At 40.7% G+C, this 15,659-nt stretch overlaps 1 protein-coding gene across 1 annotated transcript in view; it reads right to left on the reverse strand.

Annotated features, from left to right (window-relative positions):
- The window catches only part of Cutc (cutC copper transporter), a 31,430-nt gene extending 15,828 nt beyond the window's left edge, over positions 1-15,602 (reverse strand). Inside the window, exons 1-5 of the mRNA XM_004669877.2 lie at positions 15,491-15,602; positions 12,133-12,204; positions 10,009-10,068; positions 2,538-2,747; positions 1,882-1,917 (exon numbers count right to left, since the gene is read on the reverse strand). Coding sequence (XP_004669934.1) covers positions 1,882-1,917; positions 2,538-2,747; positions 10,009-10,068; positions 12,133-12,204; positions 15,491-15,551 — 439 coding nt within the window. The 5' untranslated portion in view covers positions 15,552-15,602. The remainder of the gene's footprint in view (positions 1-1,881; positions 1,918-2,537; positions 2,748-10,008; positions 10,069-12,132; positions 12,205-15,490) is intronic.
- Between the last annotated feature and the right edge of the window lie 57 nt (positions 15,603-15,659).

Consider the following 15,659-nt stretch of genomic DNA (forward strand, 5'->3'; position numbering starts at 1 on the left):
GTACCTGCCCAGCCATGTCCAGTTTTTATAATACAATACAACATTGTCATCTGTAAAGTATACCCTTGAAAAATATGTAATTGAGTTACAAAAAAGCTCATAGTGTTTAAAATGAATTTATGATTTTGCATTGCTGCATTCATAGAAGCCTACAGACTAGACATGCCCGTAAGTCAGCCATTTACCTGCCGTATTCATGTATGTTATAGCATAAAGACAGTTGTTTTCAAAAGACTGTGAGGTTTCAATTCCACCCAACTAAGAAACTTCTTTCCTCAAGCAAGGCATGAAGACATAGGCCAGCACTCAGGAGGATGAGGCAGGAGAACCCCAAGTTCAGGTGAGAGAAGAAGAGAGGGAAGGGGACTTCTCAGAATCTAACAGTAGAAAGTTGCCTAGGAACCTCATAACAGAAGAATTATTTGTGCTTTGGTTCTCAGCACTATTACTTGATACAGAAGTCCACTTTATAGGTCCTCTGGGACAGTCTCCTTTTTTTGCTCTTTAATGTATATAGACAGCTAAATATGCTACAGATTTCCCTTTCCTGGTGACAGCACTGCCTCACCAGTGACTGCACTCTTGTACTAGCTCATTAAATAAATGAGTGGGAACATGTAGAGCCCAGGACAATGTAAAATTTATACAAATTTTAAAACTATAAAAATATTTTGTTATACTTACTGGAGGAAAAAAAAACAAATAAAAATTGGAAGTCATTTTTTAGTTTAGGAACCAAAATACATACTCTATGTGACTGGTTTTTAACTGTTTAATTTTTTTTTTATTATTTAAGCATGCCCAAATTTTAAACTAGAGCTGGAGAAATGGCTCAGTGGTTAAGGCAGTAGCCTGTAAAGCTTAACAACTCAGGTTCAACTCCTCAGTACTCATGTAAAGCCAGACGTACAAAGTGACATCTGTATCTGGAGTTCATTTGCAGTTGCTGGAGGCCCTGGTATGCCCACTTATTTTCTCTTTCTCTCTCTCTGATTGCAAATAAATAAATATTTAAAAAATACCAAGCGCAAAAAAAAACAAAAAAAAAAAAAACAAAAACCAAGCGCCACATGTTCTCCCTCATATGTGGATCCTAGCTACAGATGATTGGGCTTCTGCGTGAGAATGAAAATACTTAGTAGCAGAGGCCAGTAAGTTAAAAAGGAGACATAAAGTGAAGAGAAAGGAAGGGAGGAGGGTACTTAATAGGTTGATATTGTATATATGTAAGTACAATGATTGTGGTGGGGAGGTAATATGATGGAGAATGGAATTTCAAAGGGGAAAGTGTGAGGGGGAGGGAATTACCATGAGATATTTTTTTATAATCATGGAAAATGCTAATAAAATTTTTTTTTTAAATTTAAAAAAATAAATAAATAAAAAATAGAAGCCAGGCGTGGTGGTGCATGCCTTTAATCCCAGAACTTGGAAGACAGAGGTAGGAGGATCGCTATGAGTTAGGGGCCACCCTGAGACTACATAGTGAATTACAGGTCAGCCTGGGTTACAGTGCAACCCTACCTTGAAAAATAAACAAAAAATCATATACAACAGGTTGAATTCTTTTATCCCCTTGCCCCTCCTCCTGTTACCCTGGGGCCCTCCTCAGTGTGGTCATGGTGGTCATGGTATTCACTGTAGGGTCATAATGGCCTCAGTCAGTCCCCAAACCACCTTCTTTAAACAATTTTTTATAACTGAGCTTTCAAGTTTTCTAGAAACTGCATATCATCTCCATGCAACTTATCATCCCATCATTTAAGAAACTAACTGCTAACACTGTAACAATATAGAACAGTGTTCACTAGAAATGTTATGGCATCTGGTAAAATTAGAAAACTGACACCATTTAACAGACCTAAAATGGAAATGACTCACCTCGGTGGAAAGTGACTGGCAGAGGACGGCAAAGAGCTATAAAAAGAAAGTCACATAAAAACAAGAGGTCATCATCACTATATATAGAAATCTCCATGTTGGGTGAAACTTTTATACTTTCTTTCTTTTAAGAAGATAGTAAACTAAAATAATAATAAAATGGTGGCCTTACAAAGTCCTATCTTTCCACTAAGCTCTGACTTTTATATAAAATATGGTTATCAACACCTTAGAACACCAAATAAAAACTGCACAATCTGGTAGTATTTCATCTATTGCTTGCCGCTCTGAAGATCTTCAAGAAATACTTTACCCTAGTAATACAGGCAGTTTGTTTCTATCCTCTCCACCTCTCATCATCATTATCAACTGCAACATCTCCTACAGTTTGGGTGCAATGATAAAAGTTACCAAGATAAACTTCCCTTAAGCCCTGGAAGAACAGTTCTGGAACCTGATCTGCAGCAATTGAAAAGAGTTAGAGCTTTGTCATGTGTACTTTCTACCTCAAACATCTAAATAGCTATTTTAGAAAATAGGTTAATATGTGACTGCAGGTATGACTGAAAAGTCAGTTTTGTGATGATGTTTTTCTGCATTGGGAGCATAAATACAATCATCACAAGAGGCTTTATGTCATACATACAAATCCTTACCTACAAGGGACATGCACAGCTCTTTGTCAATGTGTCCATCTTCAGTCAATGCCCCAAAAACCAAACCATCAGCACCATAAAGTTTGGCAAGCCGAATGTCAGCCTTCATCACCTCAACTTCACGATCTGAATATAAAAAATCCCCTCCACGTGGCCGAATCATCACAAACACTGGAATCTGGACACTCTGCTTCACTATTTGCAGGATACCTACAAGAAGATCAAGCAGACTAAAATTCTTATGTGAGCTAAAAGCTCCAGGGAAGTCAATCACTGGTCACATACAGTTGTTTTTATGTGTGTGTGTGTGTGTGTGTGTGTGTGTGTGGTTCATTTTTATTTATTTGAGAGTGACAGAGAGAGAGAGAGAGAGAGAGAGAGAGAATGGGCATGCCAGGGCCTCCAGCCACTGTAATTGAACTCCAGACGCATGTGCCCCCTTGTGCATCTGGCTAACGTGGGTCCTGGAGAATCGAGCCTTGAACCAGGGGCCTTAGGTTTCACAAGCAAGTGCTTAACCGCTAAGCCATCTCTCCAGCCCCAGTTGCTCTTTTATTTCCAAATGAGAAGTTGATTGAAGAAACCAGAGAAAGATGATAGAAAGAGAATGAGGCCTTTGAGAAGAAAAATTGAGTACAGTAGAGTAGGAAAGTTAAAGACTAAAAAGAGCACTTTAGAAAGATTGAAGATACTACAATTTAAAAGCACTTCTCAGTTGACTCAGCAAAATTACTTCTAACTCAGAACCATTTTATTGGCATGTGGCATTTGAAAGTGTATTAACTACCAGGCTCAATGTCTGCCAGAATATTCTCCAAGATCCTTTTTAGAAAAAAATTTGTTGTATTTATTATTCATTCATTTATTCATTAGTTTATTTTTGAGACAGGTTGGCTGTTTGGCTGGCCTAGAACTTGCAGGGTAGTCCAGACTAACCTTGAACTCTTGGTCCTACTCAACCTCCTGAATGCTGTGATAGGTGTGTACCACCACTCCTAGCTCTATGATTATTGCTCCACTTAAAATCTATCTCATAAGGAAGGGAAGAGGACACTTAATAGGTTGATATTGTATATATGTAATTACAATGATTGTAATGGGGAGGTAATATGATGGAGAATGGAATTTCATATGGGAAAGTGTGGGGGTGGGGAGGGAGGGAATTACCATGGGATATATTTTATAATCATGGAAAATGTTAATAAAAATTAAAAAAAAAAAAGAAGGATGAGGGGACTGTAGATATGGCTTAGTGGTTAAGGCACTTGCCTGCAAAGTTTGATTCCCCAGCACCCACGTAAGCCAGATGTGCAAGGTGGTGCATGTGTCTGGAGTTCATGTGGAGTGGCTAGATGCCCTAGCATGTCCATTGTCTATCTGCCTCTTTCTCTAACTCCAATAAATAAGTAAACAAAATATCTAAAAAAAAAAAAAAAAAACCTATCTCATGCCTTTAATCCCAGCACTTGGGAGGCTGAGGTAGGAAGATCACCGTGAGTTCGAGGCCACCCTGAGACTACAAGTTGATTCCAGGTCAGCCTGAGCTAAAGTGAGACCTTACTTTGGAAAACCAAAAAAATCTACCTCCGAGATGGTTAAGTAGTTTCACAAGTAGATACACAAAAGTATCTCCACATATCACAGTACGTAAAATCTGTGACAAACACTTCAGTTATTTACACAGCATAAATTTCCTTCATTTTCCTTGCTAAAAAAAAGTCCAACTATTGACAGGATAACAATATGTCCAACATCAAGTGAGGAATCAGGACTGGTGTTAAAAAATATGCACTTATCTACAGGTATATTCTAAGGGCTATTAAATGATCAGAAACTCCCTTCCCTTTTTTGTTTTTTGTTTTTTCGAGGTAGGGTCTCACTCTAGCCCAGGCTGGCCTGGAATTCACTCTGTATTCCCAGGGTGGCCTTGAACTCATGACGATCCTCATGAGTGCCACCACGCCTGGCTAGAAATTCCTTCTTCTTTTTTAATTTTTTTGTTACTTTTTATTTATTTATTTATTTATTTGAGAGTGACAGAGAAAGAAAGAGGCAGAGAGAGAGAGAATGGGCACACCAGAGCCTCCAGCCACTGCAAATGAACTCCAGACACGTGCGCCCCCTTGTGCATCTGGCTAACATGGGTCCTGGGGAATCAAGCCTCGAACCAGGTTCTTAGGCTTCACAGGCAAGCGCTTAACCACTAGGGCATCTCTCCAGCCTGAAATTCCCCTGTTTTAATAAAACGATTCTGCAGGTCTGCTGTGTATGTAAATCTTCTATACTAAATAATGTCAGCATTAGTCTCAAAGTTGTGTAACTCAGAAGTAAAAGTACACAGAGGGACTTGTGCATTTTCCCATACAGAGTAATAGGGCCAGATTCAACTTCCTTCTTATAACCAAAAAAACTAGGCAAAAGCATATACAGCAATGGTTTGCTAGGCACTGGACATGACAAAGCAAAAGATAATAATCCCTGAAAGACAAGAGGGAGATGAGCTTTATCACTGACCCAGCTTACTGCCTTAAGTTTCTAGGCAAGGGGTTCAGTGGAAGGGGCCAGAGGAATGAGGACAAAGAAGGGTAGTGGAAAGGGATTATGATCAGGGTACATTGTGTATATATATGGAAGTAATCAATAAAAAGATTTTTTGGTAGGGGGCTGGACTGGGGAGATGACTCAGTGGTTAAAGGCAACTGCTTGCAAAGCACGCCTGCAGGGGTTCAATTCCCCGTACCCAGGTAAAAAGCCAGATGCAAAGTGTCAAAACTGGAGTTCATTTGCAGTGGACAAAGGCCCTGGCACCCCCAACCCCCCCCACACACACACACACCCTCTTTCTCTCTCAAATAAGTAAAAATATTTTTCAAGTTTCTTTTTTTTTAAAGAAACTTAAAAAGGAAAACAAAAACCAAATAGAACGGAACAAGTGAAAAAGTTTCTAGGCCACAGCAGGGGGTGTGGGGAGGAACCTATGTAGAGCTAGAGAATTCTATGATTTAAGGAGACAAAGCTGGGTCTACAGGGACCAAGGTAGCTAGTTTTCAGAAGAGTGTATCACTGAGGAAAGAACTATGGAGACTGACAGAGAATCTCCTTTAGTATTCAGCAAAGTATTGAATGGCATGTACAAGCAATTACACAAAGCTAGGGAAAGGACTGCTGAAAACCACTAGAAATGATGTGTCTGTTATGCAAATCATGTCAGAAATAGTGCCTGTTCCTGGTAGCCTACACTTCAACAACTGTGGGCACTGAATAGAGTACAGAAAAATGTCTTGCCTCAGGAATGGGGAATAAGAAGATATGGCTTGAACACTGCTCCAAATTGCCAATTTTAATCTCAAAAGCAAGGTTTTGAAAGTTGAAAACTATTTCCAAGTAATCAAACTGCTCAAGAATACTAGTAAGCATGTAAAAATATCCAGTAATCAATAAAGTGAACTTCATAATGTATTACACACAATAAAATGACCAGACACAATCAAGTGAAATAAACCCAGAACTGACACAAATGACAGAATGAACAGAGAAGGTAATTACACAGTTATTATAACTTTATTCCGTATGTTTACAAAAGTTCAGAAAAGACATAAAAACAGATTTAAGCTTTTAGAGATAATAACTATAATTCTGGGATTGAAGATACACTAGGCAACAGTGGCACACACAGAAGCCAGATTGTTACTAGAAAATATTCAGTGCTAGGGATGGCATACCTTCCAGTGAGCTATTGGCCAAGGGGATCCCTGATGCCCCCAAAACACTGTAGGCCATTGCCAAGGATTTTGGTTTCCCATCAGGAACAGATGGTAAAACCCTAGTGCTAAAGACAATGAAAACCTCTTCCATGTAGACCAGCTGACAGAAAGCTAGAAAAAAAAAATGATGCTGCATGTATCAATGGGAGTTCAATGGGAGAAAAAAAGAGAAATTACCAGTAGAGATACACAGGGGACACTGCAAGCCTTAAATTTGGCCAACCAAGCCAAATGAGCCAACAGAGGCAATAGTGGCATGTCTGTTACGGCGGAAACTAGCTGCTCTCTAATTGGACTGGTGGTTCACTCCACAGGAAGGAATACATGCCTGATGAGTCCCAGGGGTGTGATGTCTACTGATGTCTGGCTAAATGTATATACTATGCTCACCAAACTGCCCAGTTGGTGAGCACTTCTCTTATTAATAATATTCATACCATATACTAATGCTACTCTCACTTTTAGTTAGAGAAGCTTCTCTTTTAGATGGCAGTGACCTTGGGATGACCCAGAAGGCACCGTGGTGCTGAAAAGAAGTGACAGAGGAGTATTCAACACTGAAACATCTCTCACACATTCCAAAGCTCAGGGTCCACTGTGGAAGGGGTGGCAAAAAGAATTTAAGAGCCAAAGGAAAGGTAGGACTTCTTACAATGCACTCTTCAAGACACAAAATGGCCTGAATATCTATGACCTTGCAGTGACTGATAATACACCTGTACAAGACCATAATAGAGGAAAAGATGATGACATCAAAATAAAAGACTGATTGAGAGGGGAAGGGGATATGATGGAGAGTGGAGTTGCAAAGGGGGAAGTGTGTGTGTGGGGATTACCATGGTTTTTTGTCGAAAATTATGGAGGTTGTCAATAAAAAAGGGGGGAACAGCAGCTGAAAGTGAAAAATGCTTTATTTTCCAATAAAATTTTCTAAGAGACAAAAAATACACTAGGCCAGATCAACAATAGATTAGACATTGCAGAAGAAAGGATGAGTGACCTTGGAGACAAAACTAGAGGAAGTAGGCACAGTGAAACACAGAAAGGAGACTGATATTTAAACACAGAGCAGGTTGGAGCACAGATGGCTCAGGGGCTAAGGGGCTTGCTTGCAAAGCCTAATGGCCCAAGCTCAATGGCCCAGGACCCACACAAGGCCAGATGCATAGAGTGGTACAGGCATCTGGGGTTCATTTACAGTGGCTAGAGGCCCTGGTGTACTCATTCTCACTCTTTCTGGCTTTCTCTCTCTCTCTTTCTCAAATAAATAAATAATTTTATAAAACTGTAGCTCATCAGTGAGTTGTAGAACAATTTCAAACTCATAACTAAAGTTTATGAAGATGCTACTTAAAGAAGGTAATTTAATATTTAAAGTTGGAAATTTTCCAAATGAAAAGTATAAATGTATAGGTCGGATAAACATGAGGAAAAGTACTCTCAGTGAGTCATAATCAAACCATTCAAAACTTTTTAATTGGGCTGGAGAGATGGCTTAGCGGTTAAGCGCTTGCCTGTGAAGCCTAAGGACCCCGGTTCGAGGCTCGGTTCCCCAGGTCCCACGTTAGCCAGATGCACAAGGGGGCGCACACGTCTGGAGTTCGTTTGCAGAGGCTGGAAGCCCTGGCGCGCCCATTCTCTCTCTCTCCCTCTATCTGTCTTTCTCTCTGTGTCTGTCGCTCTCAAATAAATAAATAAATAAAAATTTTAAAAAAAAACTTTTTAATTTTATTTATTTATCTGAGAGAGAGTGCACCAGAGCCTCTATCCACTGCAAATGAACTCCACATGCATGCTTTTTTATGTGGGTACTGGGGAGTCAAACCTGGGTCCTTAGGCTTATAGGAAAGTGCCTTAACAATTAAGCCATCTTTCCAGCCCTGTTCAAAACTCTTAAATGCAACCAAAGAGGTATAGAAACAAAAATATATATACAGATGGAAAAACAGAAAAACCATATTCAAAGAGCTAAACCAAGAGCAAACAAAATCCCTGTGAACCGAGAACTATATATAAAGCAAAATCACCTTTCAAAACAAAGGAGAAAGATAATTTTAGACATACAAAAGCTGGAAGAATTTATTGTCAGCACACAGTACAACAATTCATGTCAAAGCCCTGGGTTTAGTAATGGCACAGACCTATAATTCCAGAACTCCGGAAGCTAAGGAAGGATGATTCTAAATTCAAGGCCAGCCTGAATTACATATGGAAACATTGTCTCAACTTTACTTAATAAATTATTGCTTATAATGGGAGTACTTCAAGCAAATGATGATGAAACCAGACAAAACATGGATTTACACAAAGGAATGAGAAATAGTAACCTCACATGGTGTGACAGCTTGAATGTCATCATTTGAATGTATGGCCCCACAGACTCATACGTTTTTATTAAAATTGAGCTTGCAACTTGAGCCTCTAGCAGGCAAATCCCTATCACAAGAGGCCTGTCACTGGGGGCAGATCTGAGTCCAGCCCTACTAAGTGTGAAAAGAAGTTTGAACTCTGATGGTTTTGTGGTGCTGGCTGTTGGTGGTGTCTCTGCTCATTTCTATGAAAGGAAGCCAGCTTCTTCTGCCATTGATGGTGTTCTCCTGGATGCTGAAAGCCTGAAATAAATCTCTTTCCTTCTATAAGATGTTTCTGGTTGGATGTTTGTCCTAGCATCAAGGAGCTGACTGAAACACATAGGTACATTTAGGATTATTTTCTTCTTTGAAACTCTAAAAATTGATTTATGGGCTGGATAAATGGCTTACTGGTTAAAGCACTTGCCTGCAAAGCCAAAGGACCCAAGTTTGATTCTCCAGGACCTAGGTAAGCCAAATGCACAAAGTGGTGCAGGCATCTGGAATTCACCTGCAGTGCCTGAAGCCCTAGCCTGCCCTTCTCTTTCCCTGCCCCCACCTCTTTCTCGCTCTCAAATAATGAAAAAACACAAAAAAAGAAAAAAATTGACTCTTCAAGCAAGCATAGCATGAGGTTTAGAAATAAAATATATGACAACTGAGACAAAATCAATATACCAAAGACAACAGGATAGAAAGATTTTTAATTTTTTTTTTTATTTGAGAAAGAGGCAGAGAGAGAGAAAGAGAAAAAATGGGCATACCAGGGTCTTCAGCTGCTGTAAACAAACTCCAGACATATGTGCCCCCTTATGCACTTGCGCAACACTGCGTGCTTGTGTCAACGTGCGTCTAGCTTATGTGGGACCTGGAGATTTGAACATGAGTTCTTGGGCTACGCAGGCAAGTGTTTTAACCACTAAGACATCTCTCCAGCCCAAAAGATGTTTTTTTTTAAAGTATAATCTTTGATATTATAGCAGAATAGCTTAATCAATATTAATAGTAATTATCTTCCAATATTTTTTTTTTAATTTATTTGTAAACAAAGAGACAGGAAAGAGAATAGGCATGCCAGGTCCTTCAGCCCCTGCAAATGAACTCCAGATGCATGTGCCACCTTGTGCATCTGGCTTTATGTGGGTACTGGGGAATTGAACCTGGGTCTTAGGCTTCACGGGCAAGTGCCTTAACCACTAAGCAAAATCTCCAGCCCGATCTTCCAATTTTTATGTCTGATCAAATCATTGATTATATTATATATAGCCATCACCTACTTAACATTTCATTAATAGTCAGTTGTCTCTAGGCCTATATAAACTGCCAGGAAACAATCTGTGAAAAAAGGATACTCACCCATGCTAGGCGTGGTTCCTCCCTCAAATAAACCAGAACATAATTCAATCCGACCAGCACCTATGATGGAAAACCACAATGTTTTTTTTTTTAAAGTCCTCATACAAGACAAACTATTTACATTTTTGCAGATATAGATCCTAAGATGTCTAAGAGAAATCAAATTGTAGAGTAAAAAATTTTTAAACCTCAATTATGCTCTAGAAGCCATATCTGAAGAGTTAATTCAAATTAAACTACTTCTCTTAAAATTTTGTATTACAGGGTTGCCATGCACAGGGAAGTAACTTAGAATAAGGACATGACTAGACAATCAACAGTGGAATGCTGGCTCTTCACTGATAAGTAAAGTAAAATAATCTTTTCCAAAAGACTTTTATTACTCTAGGGTTTAAAAAAACAGGGCTGGAGAGAGAGCTAAGTGGTTAAGGTGCTTGACTATGAAGATTAAGGGCCCACGTTCAATTCCCCAGGACCCACATAAGCCAGATGCACAAGGTGACACATGTGTCTGGAGTTCATGTGCAGTGGCTGGAGGCCCTGATGCACCCATTCTCTGTCTATCTGCTCCCTCCCCACCAAATAAATAAATAAATAAAATATTAAAAAATAATCAAACACCAGAAAGTAGCTACATGAAGATAATATCAAGGATAATGGAATGCAGGGAGTAAAAGAACTATGAAACTACTGGGATCATGTCAAAAGTCTCAGGAGCAAGCTTGAAGAGACCCTAACTGGCCAACGAGTGGACATTTTGAGCATCAATAAAATAACTGCAATGGGTAAAAACATGTATCTAAATCTAGTTTCATAAAGGTAAGACAATTTATTGGAAGGTGGAAAACCTTTTGACAAGAAAAGTAAGACTTTCTCCTTCCTGGTATGAGAATATAAACCAAGTTCCAACATAACCAATTGATAAGGGAAGTTCTTCCTTATAGCTGTATTATATAGTAATTTAAAATAATTGTTAAGCTGAGTATGATGGTGCATACCTATAATCACAGCACTTGGAACACTGAGGCAGGAGAATTGTCATGATTTCAAGGTCAGCCTTGTCCACATAGTGAGTCTGAGGTCAGCCTGAACTACATTGTAAGACCCTATGTCCAATTATCAGATTAAAAACTGACTGAAAAATATGGATCAGGTTGACAATACCCAAATCCACTGGTCAATCTTAACATCACACACACAAAATAGAAAAACACAAAATGTTCTTCTGATGCAACACAATAGGAAGTTGCCAATAAAAGCAATCTTACTAAAACTCAAATCTGAATCTGATTTCATGCTGCTGGGTTAACTACAACTTTAAATGGAAGTAAGTGATCAGAGAAACATATCAAATGACACCACTTACATAATCAGCAAAATTGAGACTGTGGAGCTATAAATATCACAGTGCCTACAACAAATCAACTATAAGAAAGAACTTTTTAAAAAGAGACCATACTGACTTATAGTGATACATGCCTGTAATCCCAGCACTTGAAAGGTTGAAGCAAGAGGATCATAAGCTTGAGCCACCCTGGGCTACATAGGAAGAATTTCTCTCAAACCAAACAAAAAGCCAATAGGGAATGTAGCTCAGTGATGGAGCACTTACTTAATTGCTTCTACAAGGCCCCAGGTTCAATTTTCCAGGTTTCTTTCTTTTTCTTTCTGAAGCAGAATCTCACTATTCAACTCAGGAAGTTTTGACCTTCCTATCTCAGGGCCGCCAGTGTCTTAAAGTAGGTTATTTCTGAAAGGATCCTAGAGGTGACAAGGACTGTTTTGCTTTTTCAAGACAGCATCAAACCCTGTAGCCCAGATGGCCTCGAATTCAGTGATCCTCTTGCTTCAGCCTCCTAAATGCTAAACTTGGTAAGAAGTTTTGTTTGTTTGCTTGCTTTTCAAGGTAAGGTCTCGCTCTAAACCCAAACTAACCTGGAATTCAGTTTGTAGTCTCAGGCTGGCCTCGAACTCACGGCAATACTACCTCGGCCTCCTGAGTGCTGGGATTAAAGGTGTGTGCCACCACGCCTGACATGACACGAACTTCTGAGGTCATGAGAACTCATTTTCAGACTCCTAAAAGGGGTTGCCAACTGTCACTCATTCTCTAATTTCTCTTACCTCCTCTTTCTGCATTCATAGCTGACTCCACTGAATCTACGCACACTTCCATGAGAAATCCATTTGCTGCTCCTAAAACATATGGATAACAACAGGAGTTCTTGAGGTACTATCCACTTAGACCATCTGCCTTAAATATTTTACAATTTGCTGCCCAAATCCAAATATGTAGTATTAGGAAAGTAAATGTACTAAGGCCTATGTGTTTAGGAAAATACTGTTAATTATTAAATTGTGTTTCTGGGATGTGAAGTAAACATACAGGCATATGCATAAGAAACCAAGCTGAAGAAAATACACACTAAATGAAATTAATCTTCCTAATATGTAGGTTTCATCACTGTTTAAAAGCCAGGATGATGGGCTGGAGAGATGGCTTAGTGGTTAAGCGCTTGCCTGTGAAGCCTAAGGACCCCAGTTTGAGGCTCATTCCCCAGGGCCCACGTTAGCCAGATGCACAAGGGGGCGCATGCATCTGGAATTCCTTTGCAGTGGCTGGAGGCCCTGGCGCGCCCATTCTCATTCTCTCTCTCTCTCTCTCTCTCTCTCTGTCACTCTCAAATAAATAAATTTAAAATTTTTTTTAAAAAGCCAGGATGAATTTCACATCCTGGCCCCAACATTTTATTTAATAATGTGTGCCCCTAGACAAGTTAAATTTTCCTTAAGGTAGGTTTTAGTTCCTACCCTCAGAGTACTGAAGATTTATGAGAAAATGTATGTAATGGGCATAGTGCCCACTAATCATTCAGAAAGTATTTATTATCACTAATGATTAAACATTTTTCTCCAACTCCACCTTTCCTGTTACTTACACTATCTATACAATCCTTCTAGCTTCAACTTTAAATTTTTCCAAGGCTCATGTCAAGTCTTCATGCTTTCTCTCTCTCTCACACAAAGTAGGAAATTTTATTTCTTTCTTTTAAACTTTTGTAACTCACATTACAAGTTTCTCTCTAAAACACCATTTCTTATTAAAACACTAATTGTTTTCTTTTACTTATGGAAGTACCTGATCATTTTTAGTTGACATGAAGCTCCTTAGTAAGATCTCTTAGAAATCTTCACCCCTCAACAAACACAGTGCCTACCATGCTACACAAGTCACTCAAATATTTACTTTTTTTTTTCCCTTGGGACATGTATGTCCTCCTAGAAATGACCAAGAACCTCAAAGATCATCCAATTTGAATCCGAAATTACCAAGTGATCTGAATTACCTAATAATATACTCAAAAGCATGGTATAAGCAGCTTTGGGTTTCTCTTGTAAATTAAGCATGTAGTTTATTTTAAATTGAAATATTGAACTACCAGGTGTGGTGGCACATGCCTTTAATCCCAGCACTTGGAAGGCTGCAGTACGAGGATCACCGAGTTCAAAGCCAGCCTGAGACTACACAGTGAATTCTATTTCAGCCCGGGACAGAGCAAGACTCTACCTCAAAAACAAACAAACAAAAATGTACTGAATGCATACTGATGCATACTGCATACTTTTTGCAGTGACCCCTGGGAGAATGGTCACCACATATGGGGTAATCATTACTACTGGGTGGTGAAATTTGGAATTATTTTTACTTGTTCTTTTTCATATTGCTTGAAAAATTTGCAACCTAATATCAAATTACAATTGTCATTTTACTTATTTATTTTTTTCAAGGGTTTCACTCTAGCCCAGGCTGACCTGGAATTCACTATGTAGTCTCAGGGTAGCCTTGAACTCAATGATCCTTCTACCTCTGCCTCCCAGGTGCTGGGATTAAATGCATGTGCCATCATGACCAGCTTGCAATTGTCATTTTAAAAAATTATCAGTTCCAATCTGTGAAATACTTAAGTATTAATGCTTTGGGGGGGGGAGGATTCAAGGTAGGGTCAAGAGGCCCAGGCTGACCTGGAATTCACTGTGGAGTCTCAGGGTGGCCTTGAACTCATGGCAATCCTCCTACCTCTGCCTCCCTGGTGCTGGGATTAAAGGTGTGTGCCACCACACCCGGCTTAATCTATACTTTTGAACAGTGTATAAACTCCAAAAGTCTGACAAATCATTCCACACCCATAGTCAAATCAGTGGAACAGAGACTGCTGCAGAGTTACCATTAGCCTCACACAAGAAGGACCTTGACCAAGAGAGGAGCCGAGCACAAGGGGCTATGACACGCAGCAGAGTAAGCTGGTCTCCTAAGCAACAAAGTTTTAGGGATCAAAGATGGAGAAGACTTTAAGGCAGTAGTGCTTGAAGTGAGGTGCTCCAAGTAGCTTTGGGCACCTCTGGAGGTTATGAGTTTGTGTAGTGAAAGCTGTTCTAACGGTACTATTACTTTATTTGTCCTTTTCACTGTCCTGTTCTTACAAGTAAAATGGAGTGTTCGGAGGGCTACTTGAAATGTCAGACTGAATGCAGATATGAGAAACCGGCTGTCTTCTATCACGCCACCTACTAAGATTCGAGAAAGTACAAAACATTGCCACTTCACTATTTTCTTTAGGAAAACGTATTCTTCATAAAAGTTATTTGTGTTAACATGTAATACAGGTTTATTATGACTATCTTCTACTTTATCAACTGATACTTTTAAAATTTGTGTTAATTTCTACTACAGTCAAAATGAATTATCTTCGAGGTTCTTAGTTTTTAAAAAAAAAATATTGTTTTATTTGCTTATTTATTGGTGGGTGGGAGAATGGGTGAGCTAGGACCTCTAGCTAATGCAAAGGAACTGTAGACGCAGGAGCCACCATGTGCATCTGGCTTACTACGTGGGTTCTGGGGAATGGAACCTGGGTCCCTTAAGGTTTCGCAGGCCAGCATGCACTTTGACCACTAAGTTATCTCTCCAGCCCACCTTACAGGCCCTTGATCATTGTTTTTGGAGGACACGTCCTGAGAAAAACAAAAAAGTGAGAACTGAAGAGTTCACTAAGTTGGAAAGTAAGCCATTTGCCAAATTGGTGCCTGCCGTGCTGGCCAGCCCCAGGACGGCCAGACGAGGGGGACTTAAGCAGCCCCCGCGGCTTGCACCGGCGCAGCCCTCACCCTGGGCCGAAGCAGCCAGCGGCGGCGCAGCCATCGCGGTCGCCGCACGTTAGGCACCGCTCGGCGCTGCACACGGCGACGGAGTGAGGTGGCGCCCGGCGTCGTCGCGCGGCCGCGGGAAGCGTGAGGCTGAGGGAAGTTACCAGCCGGCACGAGGGCGCACGGCGCTGCGCGGGGCCCGGGGGCTCGAACCCGGGGCGGCGGCTGTTCAGCCCGCTCACACTTGCCGCAGCTTCCAAGCCTCGGGGACTGGACGGACACGCCTCCGAGAGAAGTGGGACAGCGGGACCCGCCCCCTGCCCGCCACCTTCCGCACCCGCCTTCCCGGACGCTGTCCGCGCCGGTTTCCACTCGGAGGAGGTCCCCTGCCTCTTCATCTCCCCGCGCGCCTTCGGTTTCCACGCAGGCACCGCCGCACGCGCGCACGCGCGCTCGCGCTCCCGGAAGCGCGCCCCCGACGGCCGCTCCCGGCAGCCCCCGCGCGG

The sequence above is a fragment of the Jaculus jaculus genome, chromosome 1 (assembly GCF_020740685.1).
Source record: "Jaculus jaculus isolate mJacJac1 chromosome 1, mJacJac1.mat.Y.cur, whole genome shotgun sequence".
NCBI lineage: Eukaryota > Metazoa > Chordata > Mammalia > Rodentia > Dipodidae > Jaculus > Jaculus jaculus.